At 52.9% G+C, this 15,792-nt stretch overlaps 1 protein-coding gene across 1 annotated transcript; it reads right to left on the minus strand.

The window, feature by feature from the left end:
* Positions 1–9,787: 9,787 nt before the first annotated feature.
* SMIM45 (small integral membrane protein 45) lies at positions 9,788–13,621 on the minus strand. Its single transcript, XM_058741150.1, has 2 exons — positions 13,499–13,621; positions 9,788–11,016 (listed from the first exon to the last, which is right to left on the minus strand). Exon 2 carries the CDS (start codon positions 11,000–11,002, stop codon positions 10,796–10,798), a length of 207 nt encoding a protein of 68 aa, XP_058597133.1. The 5' UTR covers positions 11,003–11,016; positions 13,499–13,621; the 3' UTR covers positions 9,788–10,795.
* Between the last annotated feature and the right edge of the window lie 2,171 nt (positions 13,622–15,792).

Below are 15,792 nucleotides of genomic sequence, written 5' to 3' on the forward strand. Positions count from 1 at the left end.
TTAATGTGTGTTGTCATATTGGACAGTTCTGAGGAGCCTGAATTTTCTTTTCTCTGGGTCCTAGGGCCTGGCAAGAGCCGGCCTCCTGAGTGTCTGTAGAATGAGTGAATGAGTGAATGAATGAATGAGTGAATGGCGAATATGTGGACCTGTGATCTTCCCCTGTTCATCCGTTCTCTCGCTTTCGGCCCTTCTTTTCACACTTGGTTTTCTCTGGTTGCCAGGACAACACCTGCTGGAGTCCAGTGGATGGGGGAGGGAAGCTGTCTGGAGTTCCTGCCCCGTCCCTTCTTGCTTTGAGGCCTGGGGACCAGCCGAACTTGAGGAAGAACGGAGGTGTTTGGGGAGGGGACAGCACAGTTCTGCATGGACCGATTGGGCAGGGGGAGACTTTACTGGTCACCCCCAGTGGACTGCATTATCTCCGAGATGAAGAAACCCTGAGAAGAAGTCAGGAGTCCCGGATTCTCTCCCCACTTTGGCAAATGAGTCATTATACAGCTGCCATCAGGTCACTTGCCTTTCTGGGCCTCAGTTGCCTTTGTAAATAGGTCCCAGGTGCCTGCATGTGATCTCTTCTAGCTTAAATATCTAGAATTCCTCCCTCCGGCTACCTGCCAGGCTGTTAGGGCCTTGAGAGCCAGAAGCGAATCTGGTTCATGTCTGTATTCCCCCCCTGCCCATCGGCCCTGTTCTGTCCTCCAGGGTTGAGGGGGCCAGGAGGACACTGCCTGCCCAGTAATGACAAGCTGCCCTCTAGTGGCCCAACGAGGTAATGACCTCACATCTGTACTGCTGTTCTTTCCCACCAAAGGAAAGATCCACAAACCTGGCAGTAACCTCAGAGGACAGACTTTCACCCAAGCAAAAACAAAAAAACAAAAAAACAAAAAACCATTGTGGTGGCCTCCCAGACAAGCGGCACAGGCTTTAGAGTATCCAACTTGGGTTTGCTATAGCTGTGTGATTTTGAACAGGTTACAAGCTCTCTGAGCTCTTCATCTGTAGAAATGGGGATTATTATCAGTCAGCACGGGTTAAATTATACTGCAATAACAAGCAATTCCAAAATCCCAATGGCTTATAAAAACAAAGATTTACTTCTCGTTCATTTCTCACGTCCACACTGGTTTGCATCCATGGAGGCTCTGCTCTGAGTCATCTTGACTTTGGGACCCAGGCTGATGGAGCAGCCCTATGCTGGAGCCTTTCTCCTCATCGTGGGAGAGGGGAGAAGGGAGTGGAGAGCTGTGCACTTGCTATGAAATGCTTTGGCCTGAGGGCGCCTGGCTGGCTCAGTCTGGAGAGTATGCCGCTCTTGATCTCGGGGTTGTGAGTTCAAAATCCGCGTTAGTTGTAGAGAGAACTTAAATAAATTTAAAAAGAAAGAGAGAAAGAAAGAAAAAAGAAAGAAAGAAAGAAAGAAAGAAAGAAAGAAAGAAAGAAAGAAAGAAAAAGGGAAATATAGAAAAAGGAAGAAAGAAAGAAAAAGGAAGGAAGAAAGAAAAAGGAAGGAAGGAAGGGAGGAAGAGAAATGCTTTGGCCTGGACTCACATCTGATCACAACTCACTGGCGAGAATTAGTCGCATGGCCCCACCCACCACAAGGAGGTAGAGAGGTTAACCCTACTATACATGAGAGTTGAAGAGCCAGAAATATTTGATGAACAGGACTGATGACCCACTTGCATGCTTGTGGGAATACAGTGAGAAGTGCAATGAAGTCAATCCACGTTAGCCATTAAAACTGTTACCTTGTAATTCTGTTTTCCTTTTGTATTTACCCTTATGATTTCCTGTGACGTCCACATCAATTCCACCTGCTTACAGCTGCAGGGAAATGGACTTGCGGAGATTCACACAATGAACCAGTGGCTGGACGGAAGGAAGGAAGGGAGGAAGAGAAATGGAAGGAAGAGAAATGGAATGGAAGAAATGGAAGGAAGGAACCAGTGGCTGGAAGGAAGGGAGGAAGAGCCCCTCCTACTATATGGGGAGGAAGAAATGGGGCTTTGCCCACCTAACGTTCTCTGTGAGTGTGTTGACTGACAGTGTGATGATCTTTTGAGGAAGCCTGAAGCCTCTGCCCTCCTCCCAAAGCTGGTCTCTGGCCTTTCCAAGCCCTTCCCGCCCCGCCAGAGTGGAGAGCCGAGGGCGTGGAACAATGAGAAGCCTGTACCACCCTCCAGGACCAGAGTCCGAACATTGCAACCATTCCTACGCAGGGACCCTGCACATTCCCGCCTCTTGTCCTCCTGTTCTGGGCCTGGCCCAGACACACCCACCATATCCTGACAGCTCCCAGATGGTGGGAAAGGAAAGCTCTCAGGACTCTGCAAAATCCCCCCAAACATTTAAAAACCTGCACAACAGTTGTTTCCCGCCCCCCCCCTCCGGCCCCCAGGAAGGCTCTGAGCCATTCTAAAATCTTAGCATCTAAGCAGATGGGTAGCCCCTGGCAGGACTTCCAGAGACCAGCCCATTCATTCAAAAAGCATGCTTTCATGGAGGCCCTGCCCAGTGCCAGGCAGGGTGTGGTCTGAGATGAAGAGGCACCATTGCTACTCTCTACAGACGTACGAACAAAATCACACTACGAGATTAGGGCTGTAATGGGGAAAACTACTCGTGGGGTCAGGGAAGTCTTCCTGGAGGAGTCAAGCAATTGGAGAGTCATCAGGTTCTCTCCTTGGATCTAAGCCTTACTTGAAAAACCACCTTCTGCTCAGTCTCCCCTCCCACCACTTACTCACTGACTTACTGACATTCTGTGCTTCAAACACGATACCACTCACAGGTGTTTTTTGTTTTGTTTTGTTTTTCATGTTTATTCATTTTTGAGAGACAGAACACGCACGAGCAGAGGGAGGGGCAGAGAGAGAGAGAGAGAGAGAGAGAGAGAATTCCAAGCAGGCTCCACGATGTCAGTGTAGAGCCTGATGCAGGGTTCGATCCCACGAACCTAAGCTGAAATCAAGAGTTGGACGCTTAACCGACTGAGCCACCTAGGCACCCCACCACTCACAGTTTCTAGCGAGGACGGGTTCTTTCAAGCCGTTATGGGTCTGCACTTGCTGACTCCTTTTCCCCTTAGGGAAAACTCTTATTCAGCCTTCAAAACCCAGCTGAGTGGTTATATCCTCCAGGAAGCTTTCCTTGACAAACCCCATCCACGAGAGTAGGCATGTCTTCAGTTGTCTTCAGTTTCTCGTACATACTTCTCTTGCTGCAATCACACTTTTGTAATTCGTTTACACATCTGTCCTCCCCTCCAGTTTGTGAGCTCCTTTGATACAGAGACTTCTTCTTCTTTGTCATTGTATTCTTGGTGCCAGGCCTAGTGCTGGGGTAGAGCAGGTATGTGACATGCCTCTGTAGGGCCTTAACATTTGCCACAACCAGTGGGGCAGGCGAAGCAGGGATAAGGAAATAACTGGCAGGTTCTTTTTCTTTTTTTTTTTTTAATTTTTTTAACATTTATTTATTTTTGAGACAGAGAGAGAGAGCATGAACAGGGGAGGGTCAGAGAAAGAGGGAGACACAGAATCTGAAACAGGCTCCGGGCTCCGAGCTGTCAGCACAGAGCCCGACCCGGGGCTCGAACCCACGGACCGCGAGATCATGACCTGAGCCAAAGTCGGACGCTTAACCGACTGAGCCACCCAGGCGCCCCGCAGGTTATTTTTCCATGGAGAACCTGCCATGAGCTGAGCACAATGCCAGGCACTGGCAGCGGACATTTATCTGGGCTTTAATCACCTGTGGTTCTCAGTGCCTGGCACACAGAAATGCTTGGTGAATTCCCGTGTGTGTCCGAGAGCCAAGGAAGCTTGCCCAAGGACGTCCAATGTAAATGAGCAGTTTTATAGGATTTAGTATTGTCAGGTCCTGACCTCAAGGTGCTCCCAGTGCAGTCCTCTAGCATGCCCTGGCAGATGAAAAAATCTGTCTTCGCGCACTGGCCTCTTTCTGTAGGCTCTGCTATCTGGGTCAACCCTCCCCCTTGTAAAAAATGCTGAGAATGGGGGCGCCTGGGTGGCCCAGTCGGTTAAGCGGTCGACTTCGGCTCCGGTCATGATCTCGTGGTTTGTGAGTTCGAGCCCCGCGTCGGGCTCTGTGCTGACAGCTCGGAGCCTGGAGCCTGTTTTGGATTCTGTGTCTCCCTCTCTCTCTGACCCTCCCCCGTTCATGCTCTGTCTCTCTCTGTCTCAAAAATAAATAAACATTTTTTTTTAAATGCTGACAATGCAGTTTGTTGTGTCAACAACCCATATGAGACATTTCTTTTTAGTATCTAGAACCAGAAATTTGTCTTTCATGAAGATTCAGTTTCTCCCTTCTGTCACATAAAAAGAATAAAATGACCTCTTTGTGTTTCTTCTTTCCCTGTGGCTGCCAGGAAGCTCAGAGATAAGTAATAGTATGACAGCAGGGGTCAGAGTTGGAACATTTCTTTCTCACCCCCATGTATGTGTGGCTTCTTTAACAGAAATCTTCTTGTGTTCTTTATGAGAAGAGCAGGTGTAAATAAACATTTATGTAAGAAGCCCTGGGAACTGGGAAAGGGCCCAGGTTTAAGAGCAGAAGACCCTCTCTGAGCCTCAGCCTTCTCCTCAGCAGCCCTTGTACAGAGGCAGACGTCCTATGAGAAGGATTGGCCACTGCCCAAGCCTCACGTGGGGTCACAGTCAACGTCTTCCCTGCCGAAGTTATGAGTTTATAACCTTGAACACATTCACTCTTCTGACCCAGTGTGGCCAGAAGTTTTATTATTTATTTTTTTAAGTCTTTTTATTTTTTCAAGTTCATTTATTTATTTTGAGAGAGACAGAGACAGTGCAAGTGGGCTGGGCGGGCAGAGAGAGAAGGAGACAGAGAATCCCAAGCAGGTTCCGTGCTGCCAGCGCAGAGCCCAACGCAGGGCTCAAACCCACGAAAACACGAGATCATGACCTGAGCCGAAACCAAGAATCGGATGCTTAACTGACTGAGCCACGCAGGTGCCCCCGAAGTTTTATTTTTGAAGAGGAGTCAGAAAAAGAGATTTTTCACGTGAAATCTCCTGACATAAATGTTGCCAATTGATTTTCTTCCTTTTTTTTTTTCTCCAAAACACTGTGTAGGGTAACACAACAATCTGGCTGTAGGCCGGGTCTAGCCTGAGGTCCTCCCAGGCCCAGCCAGTCCAGCCCAATCCACGTCCAACAGAGCCTTTTTGGTGTGTTTGGACTGGGGGTCAGGGGACAATTTACATGATTTCTGCTGAACTCTCCCCTCTGCCAACACCCAAGAGAACTGCCTTGTCCTGAGATGACCCCGGCCTGGGGCCATGTTGGTCCAGGTGGGCCCTGACCCAAGCTGGGCCATACACAGGACACTGCCCCAGCCTTGGATCACTGGTTTAAAATAGGCGTCTGACCTAGAATGAGCCAGTGAATCCCTCCCGTGAGATACTTGGGCTTGAGGCCAGAGAGAGGGACAGATAACTGACACCGATGGCTGGAGCAGGTAGGATATCAAACTTGGACAGCAGGTGGCCATGATCAGGGGGTCAGGTGGTGACTCGTGAAATAGGTGTGCAGAAGCAAGAATAAAAAATGGTGTGAGAAATGGGGCGCCTGGGTGGCTCAGTTGGTTAAGCGTCCGACTCCTGATTTCACCTCAGGTCATGATCTCACGGTTCATAAGTTCGAGCCGGCATTGGGCTCTGTGTGGACAGCGCAGAGCCTGCTTGGGATTCTCTCTCTCTCCCTCTCTCTGCCCCTCCCCTGCTCATGCTCTCTTCCTTTCTCTCAAAATAAATAAATAAAGTTAAAAAAAAAATTTTCTTTTTTTTTTTTTAATTTTTTTTTTTAACGTTTATTTATTTTTGAGACGGAGAGAGACAGAGCATGAACAGGGGAGGGGCAGAGAGAGGGGGAGACACAGAATCGGAAGCAGGCTCCAGGCTCTGGGCCGTCAGCCCAGAGCCCGACGCGGGGCTTGAACTCACGGACCGCGAGATCGTGACCTGAGCTGAAGTCGGACTTCCAACCGACTGAGCCACCCAGGCGCCCCCCAAAAAATTTTTTCTTAATGGTGTGAATCTGAGTGCCTAGTTCTCGTTGTCCTGACGTCTGCTACTTTCCTGTCCTGCAGGGTCTGAACACCCCAGTGTCCTCATGGAAACTTCCCCTTCTTGCCCAAGCCAGTGGAGTTGGGATCTATGATGTTTCTTGCACTCATGGACAGGGCATGTGCTTGGGCCCTTCCTGGTCCTGCCTCTGACCAGGGCTGGGAGACAGTTTTCTGATAAATAAGTAGCACTGAGCTTCTAGCCCTGGTGCCCCGGCTCTCAGCCCCAGGCCTCACACCTCTGCTCACTTAGCTCGTGAAATCCAGAGCCTCAGAAGATAAGAAGTTTACCCCCTCAGGGAAGGGAGCCCAGATACATTGGGGCTGGCCCAGCCAGAGAAACTGAGGCAGATTGGGACCGGCTACCTGGTGGGTGGTGCTGGTCCCCCCTCCATTCTTGTGTGGGGTGATCTTTAAGGCCTTGGAAGGGCTCCACCCTCCAGTGGGTCCCCAGAGAGCCCACTCACCCGCCCACCTACTTCTGCTGCACCCTGCCTGCCCTGACAGCCAGACTCAGAGCCCCCACTCATATGCTCACCAGACTCTGGGCTTTCCTGTCCACCCTTCCCCTCCCTCATGCTGCAAACCCAGGTGGTGGAACCCTCTGGATGGCCTGGGTGGGTTCTTTCTCTCTGTACTTATTTCCTCCTCTGTAGAACGTTCTCAGCCCCACTATTTTTCACCTGGCACCCGTTCCCTCTTTTAGGCAACTGCCACTGCCTACCCCTGCCCCCCTCCTCGGACCATGTGATCAGCAGGCTAACTGCCCCTGGCTGCAGTGGTGGGCACCAGAGCTGCCTGGCAATCGGGGCATCCCACGCCCTCAACTCATGTGCCCTGGGGGCCAATGCGAGTTCATCCCCTGAGATTTCACCACAACAAGATGCATGCCCTCCCCTGAAATCAGGGCGCCAAGGGCTGTGGGAGCCGGGGACTCCCAGGGGAGCCTTACCACCCGGTGGAGAATGCCCGCACAAAGGAAACCAGGACTGAGGGAGACAAAGAGACAGACGGAGAGATGGCATGTCCTGGCGACATCCTTGAGCCCTAGGGTTCCAGCCAAGTGCGAGTCTGGAACCGAACCCTTTTATTTCAGCTGTTTTCACTTTGGTGTCTTGTGCCTGCACAAGGGCTGGGTGGCAGTGAGGGGCAGCCACGTGGTCGGGGAGGGGGTGGGAAAATCTCCCAAGCTGCAGAATGCCCTGCCGGAGGGGCAGGCACAGCAGGGCCAGGCTCGGGTGAAGCCAGAGACGCACCGAGGGCACAGGATTGAAGGGGGCACCTGGGTGTGAGCCCGAGGCGCCTCTCTGGCCTCACCCCAGCCCGGCTCTGCAAGATGGTGTGTACAAGACCCGGTTTGCCCCCTGAAGCAAGAGCAGCTCCAGCCCTCGAGGCAACTTTTGCCTTCCTTCATTCCTTAGATGGGGCCTGTGCAAGAGTGAGCCCTGGTCTGGGGTCAGGATTTCTGGTCCAAATCTCAGCCCACTGCCCTGTGGCCTCAGCAAATCCCTACGACAATAGAATGATAGTTGTGACCGTGTGTTCTCCCCCTTTCAAGGAGGCAGACGTTTGGGTTTTTGTTTGTTTTGAGACAGAGAGAGAGAGAGAGAGAGAGAGAAAGAGCGCGCGCGCACGCGCACACACACACACACACACACACACACACACATGAGCAGGGTACAGGCAGAGGGGGAGGGAAAGAGAAGATCTCCAGCAGGCTCCACACCCAGTGCAGAGCCTGATGAGGGGCTTGATCTCAAGACTTAGAGATCATGACGTGAGCTTAAATCAAGAGTTGTGGAACGCTTAACCGACTGAGCCACCCAGGCACCCCAAGGAGGTGGACTTTTTGTTTTTTAATTTACATCCAAGTTAGTTAGCATATAGTGCAACAATGATTTCAGTAGATTCCTTAATGTCCCTTACCCATTCAGCCCATCCCCCCTCCCACACCTCCTCCAGTAACCCTCTGTTTGTTCTTCATATTTAAGAGTCTCTGGGGCGCCTGGGTGGCGCAGTCGGTTAAGCGTCCGACTTCAGCTCAGGTCACGATCTCGCGGTCCGTGAGTTCGAGCCCCGCGTCAGGCTCTGGGCTGATGGCTCAGAGCCTGGAGCCTGCTTCAGATTCTGTGTTTCCCTCTCTCTCTGCCCCTCCCCCATTATGCTGTGTCTCTCTCTGTCTGAAAAATAAATAAACGTTAAAAAAAATTTTTTTTTTTTAGGGGCGCCTGGGTGGCGCAGTCGGTTAGGCGTCCGACTTCAGCCAGGTCACGATCTCGCGGTCCGTGAGTTCGAGCCCCGCGTCAGGCTCTGGGCTGATGGCTCGGAGCCTGGAGCCTGTTTCCGATTCTGTGTCTCCCTCTCTCTCTGCCCCTCCCCCGTTCATGCTCTGTCTCTCTCTGTCCCAAAATAAATAAATAAATAAATAAAAATTTTTTTTTAAATAAAAAATTAAAAAAAAAAAAAAGAGTCTCTGGGGCGCCTGGGTGGCTCAGTCGGTTAAGAGTCCGACTTCGGCTCAGGTCACGATCTCACGGTCCGTGAGTTCGAGCCCCGCGTCCGGCTCTGGGCTGACGGCTCAGAGCCTGGAGCCTGCTTCCGGTTCTGTGTCTCCCTCTCTCTCTGCCCTGCCCCGTTCATGCTCTGTCTCTCTCTGTCCCAAAAAAAATAAATAAAAAACGTTGAAAAAAAAATTTTTTTTAAATAAAAAATAAAAAAAATAAATGAACATACAGCCCCCCGGCTAAAGAATATACTTCCCAGCCTCCCTTCCAGCTAGAAGTAACCATATGACTAAGTATTGAGCAGTAGGATGTAAGGGGATGGGAGGGGGACGGCCATCATGGAGTGTCCTCCAAGGAAGGAAGGGGTCACACTTCCCTCCACCTTGTTGCTGGGGGTGCAAGCGAGCCCTCTGGATTTTGCCAACCAAGGCATCATGCCAGGCACGGGGAATAGCCACAGAGAGGCACAGATCCCTGGACATGTGTGGAACCAGCCATCAGACCAGCTCCAGAAAACTTCCCATGAAAGGTGCTGTGAGAAAGAACATTCTATTTGGTTTAAGGCCCCGTTGTTTTCGCGTCTCTGTGCCCGAATTCACATCCTAACTGGTACTCTGCTTCGTGTACTCCAGCTACTGGTTTGGTTGTCCCAAGTAAGGGAAGGGGGTGAGAGCTACTGGTTTCTAGTGGGTGGAAACCAGAGATGCTCATTATCCCACAACACACAGGGCAGTCTCCCACCACAAAGAATGATCTGGGCTAGGGGCACTTGGGTGCCTCAGTCAGTTAAGCATCTGACTTCGGCTCAGGTCATGATCTCAGGGTTCTTGGGTTAGAGCCTCGAGTTGGGCTCTGCTCTGACAGCTCAGAGCCCGGAGCCTGCTTCGGATTCTGTGTCTCCCTCTCTCTCTGCCCCTCCCCCACTCACACTCTGTCTCTCTCTCACTGAAAATAAATAAATATAAAAAAAATTTTAGTGAAAAAAAAAAGAATGATCTGGGCTAAAATGTCAATAGTGCTGCTGCTGAGAAATTACTTTACCTACCCTCTCTGAAATAAGTGTCCCCATCCCTACAAAGGGTTTTATGGCAATATTATGGTTTTTTTTCTTTTATGAAGATCCAGTGAGATGACAGACATGACCCTACCTTCAGGAAAGGAGACAGTCCTGCAGAAATAGTCATGAAGTCTTTATTATTGCAAGAAACTAAGAGGGAAGCCCCAGAGGAGGAGAGTGAGACAGGCTGCTACTCGGCATCCCAAATGAGGCAACAGTGTTCCACAAAGGAGGAGGGCTCCCTGGTGGGGTTGGCTGGGCAGGGGGATGGTGCTGGGGGCTGCAGTACAGGGCAGGGGCCTTGGGGAAGGAGAGAGTAGGGAAACCTGGCACAGGGAGGGAGGTGAGAACCGCTGTGGGCAGCCTATCACAGGCTCGCCCCGTCCCCGCCACCTCCCGCCCTGCTTGGGGCCCCCCCGCTCTCCCTCTTACACATACATACCTGCCTGTCCCCCTCCCCACTCCCCCCTCCCAGACTCTCTCTCTCATCTCTCTGTCTCTCTCTCTTTCACACACACACACCCCTCCGTCCTCTGTGGTCTCACCCCTCTGCATACCCCGTCACACACGCTCACCGTTGCCAAGTCTGAGTCCGGAGGGGTGGGGCTGAACTGGAAGGAGCAGACACCCCTCCAAATAGGGCCTTTCCCTTGGGTCAGCTTTGAAGCCTGCCATGTGAGGCTGCAGGGAGGTTGCCTCCTCGGGTGGAGCGGGCCGTTGAGTGTCACCGGGGATTCAGTGGGGAAGTGGGAATCTAGACACTTAGGACAGGCAGGGGCGGCGGCGCCTGACTCCAGGTGAGAGGCGAGAGTGCTGGGCAGCACAAAGGCACTGGAGGCCAGCGGGGGATAAACCCAGAGCTGGGGAGGGCAGGTGTGGAGAGAACTGGCTTGAGGTGGAAAGCAAGCCCCGGGCCAGCAGCAGTGACACCTCAAGATACCCAGGTGCCCCTATCTCACCAGGTGCAGCCAGTGTCCACCCGGGGCACCCAGAAGCTTCTGCTGGGAGGGCCCAGCTCCAGAGGGGTGGCCCGGAGGAGCAGACGTTGTCCTCTCTCTGCCTCAGGGTCTCCAGGCTGGGCGAGGCGGGGGAGGGCGCCCGGTGCCCGGCGCCGGTCAGCTCAGACCTCTGGGCCTCCGAAGGCCAAGTTGTCGCGGACCATCAGGGTCTTGCGGAGGTCACGGTCCACCAGGGGGCGCTGCATGCGCCACTTGTGCGCCTCCTGCAGGCCAGGCTCGAAGTAGTAGATGCAGGCGCCGAAGCCCACCAGGATGAGCACGGAGATGACCAGGTACACGGGCACGAACCAGTCCAGGAAGTGCGGCATCGCGGCGGCCTCAGCTGCCGAGACACGGGCGGTGAGTGGTGGCGGAGGCGCCCCTTGGCCCACCTGCCAGCCCGGAGGGAGGCGCGCAGGCTTCGCCCAGCCAGGAGGTGTGAGCATCACCTTATAGATGGGACGGCTGAGGCCCCGGAGAGTGGAGGGCAGTGGCTCAGCAGCCTGCCCCCTGCCCCCGCCAAGAACAGAGCTGCACCCATCACAGGGTGGGGTGGGGGGACCAGCTGGCTCCTACCCACCCTTTCAGTTATACTGAAGGCCAGGCCTGGTTCAATCCCCTCTCAGGCATATGTGCCCTCAGGCAAGTTGCCTAACCTCTCTGGGCCTCAGCATCATTGTCCCCTGTGGAAGGGGACACTAACAGAGCACTCAGTAAAGGACGACATGGGCTATGCCTCCTCCTTGCCACCCCTCCCGGCCCTGACTGTGCGGTCTCAGAGGCTGCTGCTTGCCAAGCCCTCACAGATGAGTGGGTCCCCAGCCACCCGCACATCCTGGCAGGGTGTGGTTTGCTGAACAAACACCCAATCCCCAGGGGATCTCGTTGATATCAACAGGGTCTGCGCAGGCTCTCGAATTCAGGCCCATGCCCAAAATCATAATTATAAGACTGTGGACAACAAGCACCGGCCCCAAATCCTTGGGCCTTGGGTTTCCACGTCTGGAAAGTGGGAATGAAAATAGCACCCACCTAGACCGTATGGCTGTTGTGACAGTTCAGTGGGTTAATTTATGTAAAATACTCAGATTTGGCGCCTGGCACATAATACGTGCTACCTCGTTGTTTGCTCTTGCTCTCTGAGCCTCAGTTTCCCTAACTGTAAAATGGGGATAAGAAATAGGATCCATTTCTTAGGGTCGCTGCGAATGTTCGACAAGATAACGCCTAAAGAGCTTTTAGCACCAGGCTGCATCGGAACCAGCACTCATGTAACATTACCTATTATTTCCAGTGAACCAGTGGCAGGAAAGCAGGAACATGAAGGGCAGCAGGTGCAAGGTGCCTCATAAATGTTACATACACACAGACCCCTTAGAATGACCCAGAGATACCCCCATCTGTGCTCTGCCAGCCCCCCCCCCAACCTCATCTCCTGGCCTACCTGGCATCATCTCGAACTGCTTGCCAGCCACCCATGCGCACCTGCGTATCATACAGTCTCTATCTTTCATATGCTTTCATTTTCCCCGGAATGTCCTTTGTTCTGTGTTCAGGTGACAAACTTCTATTCGTACTTCAAAAGCCAGATCACAGACCATCTCTTCCAGAAATGGGATAAAGCAGGACCCATTAACTTACCCTCAAACCCTTCCTAAGGTATATAAAAGGAGTAGGGTGAGAAGCCCCACCTCTGCCTGCCCAGGCAGGGAGAACATTCTTAGAATGTGTTCACAAACCTTATACGGGGCCTGTGGGGTAGGTGTTAATGGCTACATTTTACAGATGAAGAAACTGAGGCCCACACGGGTTCACTAACTTGCCCTGGGTTGCCCAATTGGAAGGGAGCTAAGAGCTAGACCCTAAACCCCCTGAGATGGCCTGAGGTTTGAGTCCTGTGGGGTGGGCAAAGACCCTTGAGCAGAATGAAATGAGCAGAGGTCCCCCATGGCTTCTGAGGGAGGGAAGAGGGGGGAAAGACGGAGCGACCTCCAGGACAGGCTAAAGACAAGCCCTAGCCCCTCAGACCTCTGTCTCCAAACTCCAGCTCCTCTTGTCCCATTACTTCCAGGTGGGTCTTCAAGGCGGGCTGTGACCCCGGGGTGGGGGCGGGGGGGGAGAGATGCTGCTTCCCAGGGGTAGCCATCCTGGGGCCCGCCCCTGGCCCCCCGGGTCCCCGTTGGCTATTCCGAAGCACAATGTCTCAAGGTGCCCTAGTCATGCCCTCCTAACCATCTGCCTTTCTGGAAAGCCAAAGAGTTCAGAATCGCTTGGCGTTGCCTGTGGAGGGGAAGTTGGGAAAGGGGGCTCCCAAGCAGGAAGGCTGCTCCAAACTAACCTGACTGAGGCCAAAAGATTCGTGTCCCACCCTTGGCCGCAGGCAGGACCCCAGTCCCCTTGCAGCTTAAACATGAAAATGAGGAACTTGGGCAGAGTTGTAGCAATTTTGGCTGCAATGGTGTGAATCTGTGGAGCCCAGCTTAGGGCCCCCCAACCTCTCTAGCCCTGCGATAAAAACCATTCTGGGGCAGATTGAGGACCCCTAGACCTTCTCCTGGTTGAGACAAATCACTCACTGGCTTTCTGTGTGACCTTGGGCTACTCCTCACCCTCTCTGGGCTTCAGGGTTTCCCATGCACAGTGACAAGATGGGAGGGGGGGGGGGTTTCCAGATGATCTGTAAGGAATTTTCCAGCCCCCACTCTAGCCAAAGTCCCATCCAGGACAGTGTGAGGGTCGTAGAGCCCCTCTTTCTGCCCCCCCCCAAGGCATTGGCACTACTCGGTGCCCCTTTCCCCCCACCCCCTGCTTGTCCGCAGACCCACCTCACGACCTGCAGATGCCTGTTCCAGGGCCTCTGTGCTGAGCGCACCGCCTCGGCCTGAGCAGCTCAGTGTCGGCCTGTGGACTCAGTCGTAGCTGCTGTCCCCAGAGACACTTCCCTCTGCCCCCCGGCCCTCAGGATGGCAGGAGGCGGGACGTGTCTCAGCCAATCAGCAGCCTGGCAGAGCGAGGGCTTTATCCTCCGTTGCCCTGGCAACCAGCCTTCTCTTCTGGATCCCTCGCACTGTGCACGTGGTACAGAAATGACAGGGCAGGGTTGGGAGAATTCGGGGAGGAATGGGAACCACCCGGAAGGCTGCTGAGTCCCGTGGTTGCTGAGCCTGGAGAGGAGGGAACCCCAGCTGAGATAAATGGAAGGGTTTGGAGGCTTGCCGTTTGTGGGTAGGGAGAGACGAGGGTCCCTGGCAAGCGGGTGGGGACACAGAAGTAATGACGAGTAGAGCCAACCAGGGCCATATGTCATAGAGGAGAGAATCAATTCTGAGACAGGGACTCCGGACACGTTGGTCCAATGTGGACACTGCTTCAGTGCTTTATTCATATTAATTCATTTATCCATCTTCCACGGTCACACGGCAAGAAAGTCACAATGCCACAGTCAGACCCTACCCTGGCCTTCAGGCCCCCACACAGGTTCTGCCTCACCAGCCCCCCAGCTCCCCTGGGCTGGGATAGAGCCTCAGATGGCTGTGACTCCCAGGCACTGAGGACCCCCACACATCATTTCATTCTGCTCTCAGTGGTGCTGAGAGCCCATGTGGGGACGAGGCAGCCTCAGCTCAGAGACGTGATGCTGCTTACCGTCTCCTTCATCTAGGTCATTCAGCTTCTCAGTGACAAAGCTGGGGAGTGGGGGTGGGGTAAGGGGTCCATCCCCCAAGCCTGGGCCCTCCCTCCTGTGCTATGGACAGAGTGTCAGCAAAGTGTCAGGCGCCCAGTGTGCATCCCATAAACAGCAGTGGTTATTGTCTCAGGAGGACAGAGTGGCCCCAGAGGCCAGAGGCTTCAAGGAACCCCCTCCCCAGAGAGTCCGTTCCCAGAAACCTGAGGACAGGCAGGTGGGGAAGGCTGTGGGGGAGATGCCTTCAGGACCCTGGGTCCCCCACCCCACAGACACCCTGCCAGCTCTGGGCCCATCTGGACCCCTGCAAGGATCGTAGGTCCTCTCCAGCATATATAGGGCAAAGGGAATGGGTTTGAGTTCACAGAGGGATTTGTATTAAGACAAATTACATGGAGTAAAATACAACTCTTTTTTTTTTAATTTCTTAAGTTTATGTATTAATTTTGAGAGAGAGAGAGTGCATGCGTGCATACGTGCACAATGTGAGCAGGGAAGGGGCAGAGAGAGAGGGAGAATCCCAAGCAGGCTCCTCGTTCACCCCAGAGCCCAATTCAGGGCTCCTCAATATGTAATGTTACATGAGTGCTGGTTCCGATGCAGCCTGGTGCTAAACGCTCTTTAGGCGTTATCTTGTTAAACATTCGCAGCGACCCTAAGAAATGGATCCTATTTCTTGTCCCCATTTTACAGTCAGGGAAACTGAGGCTCAGAGAGCAAGAACAAACAACGAGGTAGCACGTATTATGTGCCAGGCGCTAAATCTGAGTACCCACCATGGTGGGTCCATGTAAATGGACTCAAATACAATACGCACTCTTTTGTGGCTGGGCCTGTCCCTCAGCACAACGCTTTTGCTGCTCACCGATGCTGTTCCATTTATCAGTATACCACAACTTGTTGATCTGTTGACCACTGAAGGACATTTGGGTTGTTTCCAGTATGGGACTATTGTGAGCAAAGCCGCCAAAGCGCTTTTCAACAGTTTGGAGTAGGAGAACAGATCGGAGTTGGGGGAGGGAAGACAAAGGGGCACAGAGAAACCAGCCACAGGATTCTTTATTTACACAAAAATCTATGGGAAGCTTGGGGTGCCTGGGTGGCTCAGTTGGTTAAGCGTCCCACTTTGGCTCAGGTCATGATCTCATGGTTCGTGGGTTCAAGCCCAGCATCAGGCTGCTTTGGATCCCCTGTCCCCCTCTCTCTGTCCCTGTCCCACTTGAGAGTGCATGCGCTCTCTCTCTCTCTCTCAAAAATGAACGAGCATTAAAGATATTTTTTCAGAACTAGGGGAAGCTCAATATGCAATAGAGACAAAGCCTGAGCTGCTTCTGTGAAATGACAGGGTGGGCTTTCTGGATTCTACCCACTCAGCTTCTCCTTGTCCCCTCCAGCATCCCTGAGGTATCTCCGCAGAGTTCCACAGAAGCTGAT

The sequence above is a fragment of the Neofelis nebulosa genome, chromosome 8 (assembly GCF_028018385.1).
Source record: "Neofelis nebulosa isolate mNeoNeb1 chromosome 8, mNeoNeb1.pri, whole genome shotgun sequence".
NCBI classification, from domain to species: Eukaryota; Metazoa; Chordata; class Mammalia; order Carnivora; family Felidae; genus Neofelis; species Neofelis nebulosa.

Bases quoted from the DNA above. Each gene is read 5' to 3' on its own strand.
- SMIM45 (XM_058741150.1), bottom strand. From the start codon at position 11,002: ATGCCGCACTTCCTGGACTGGTTCGTGCCCGTGTACCTGGTCATCTCC.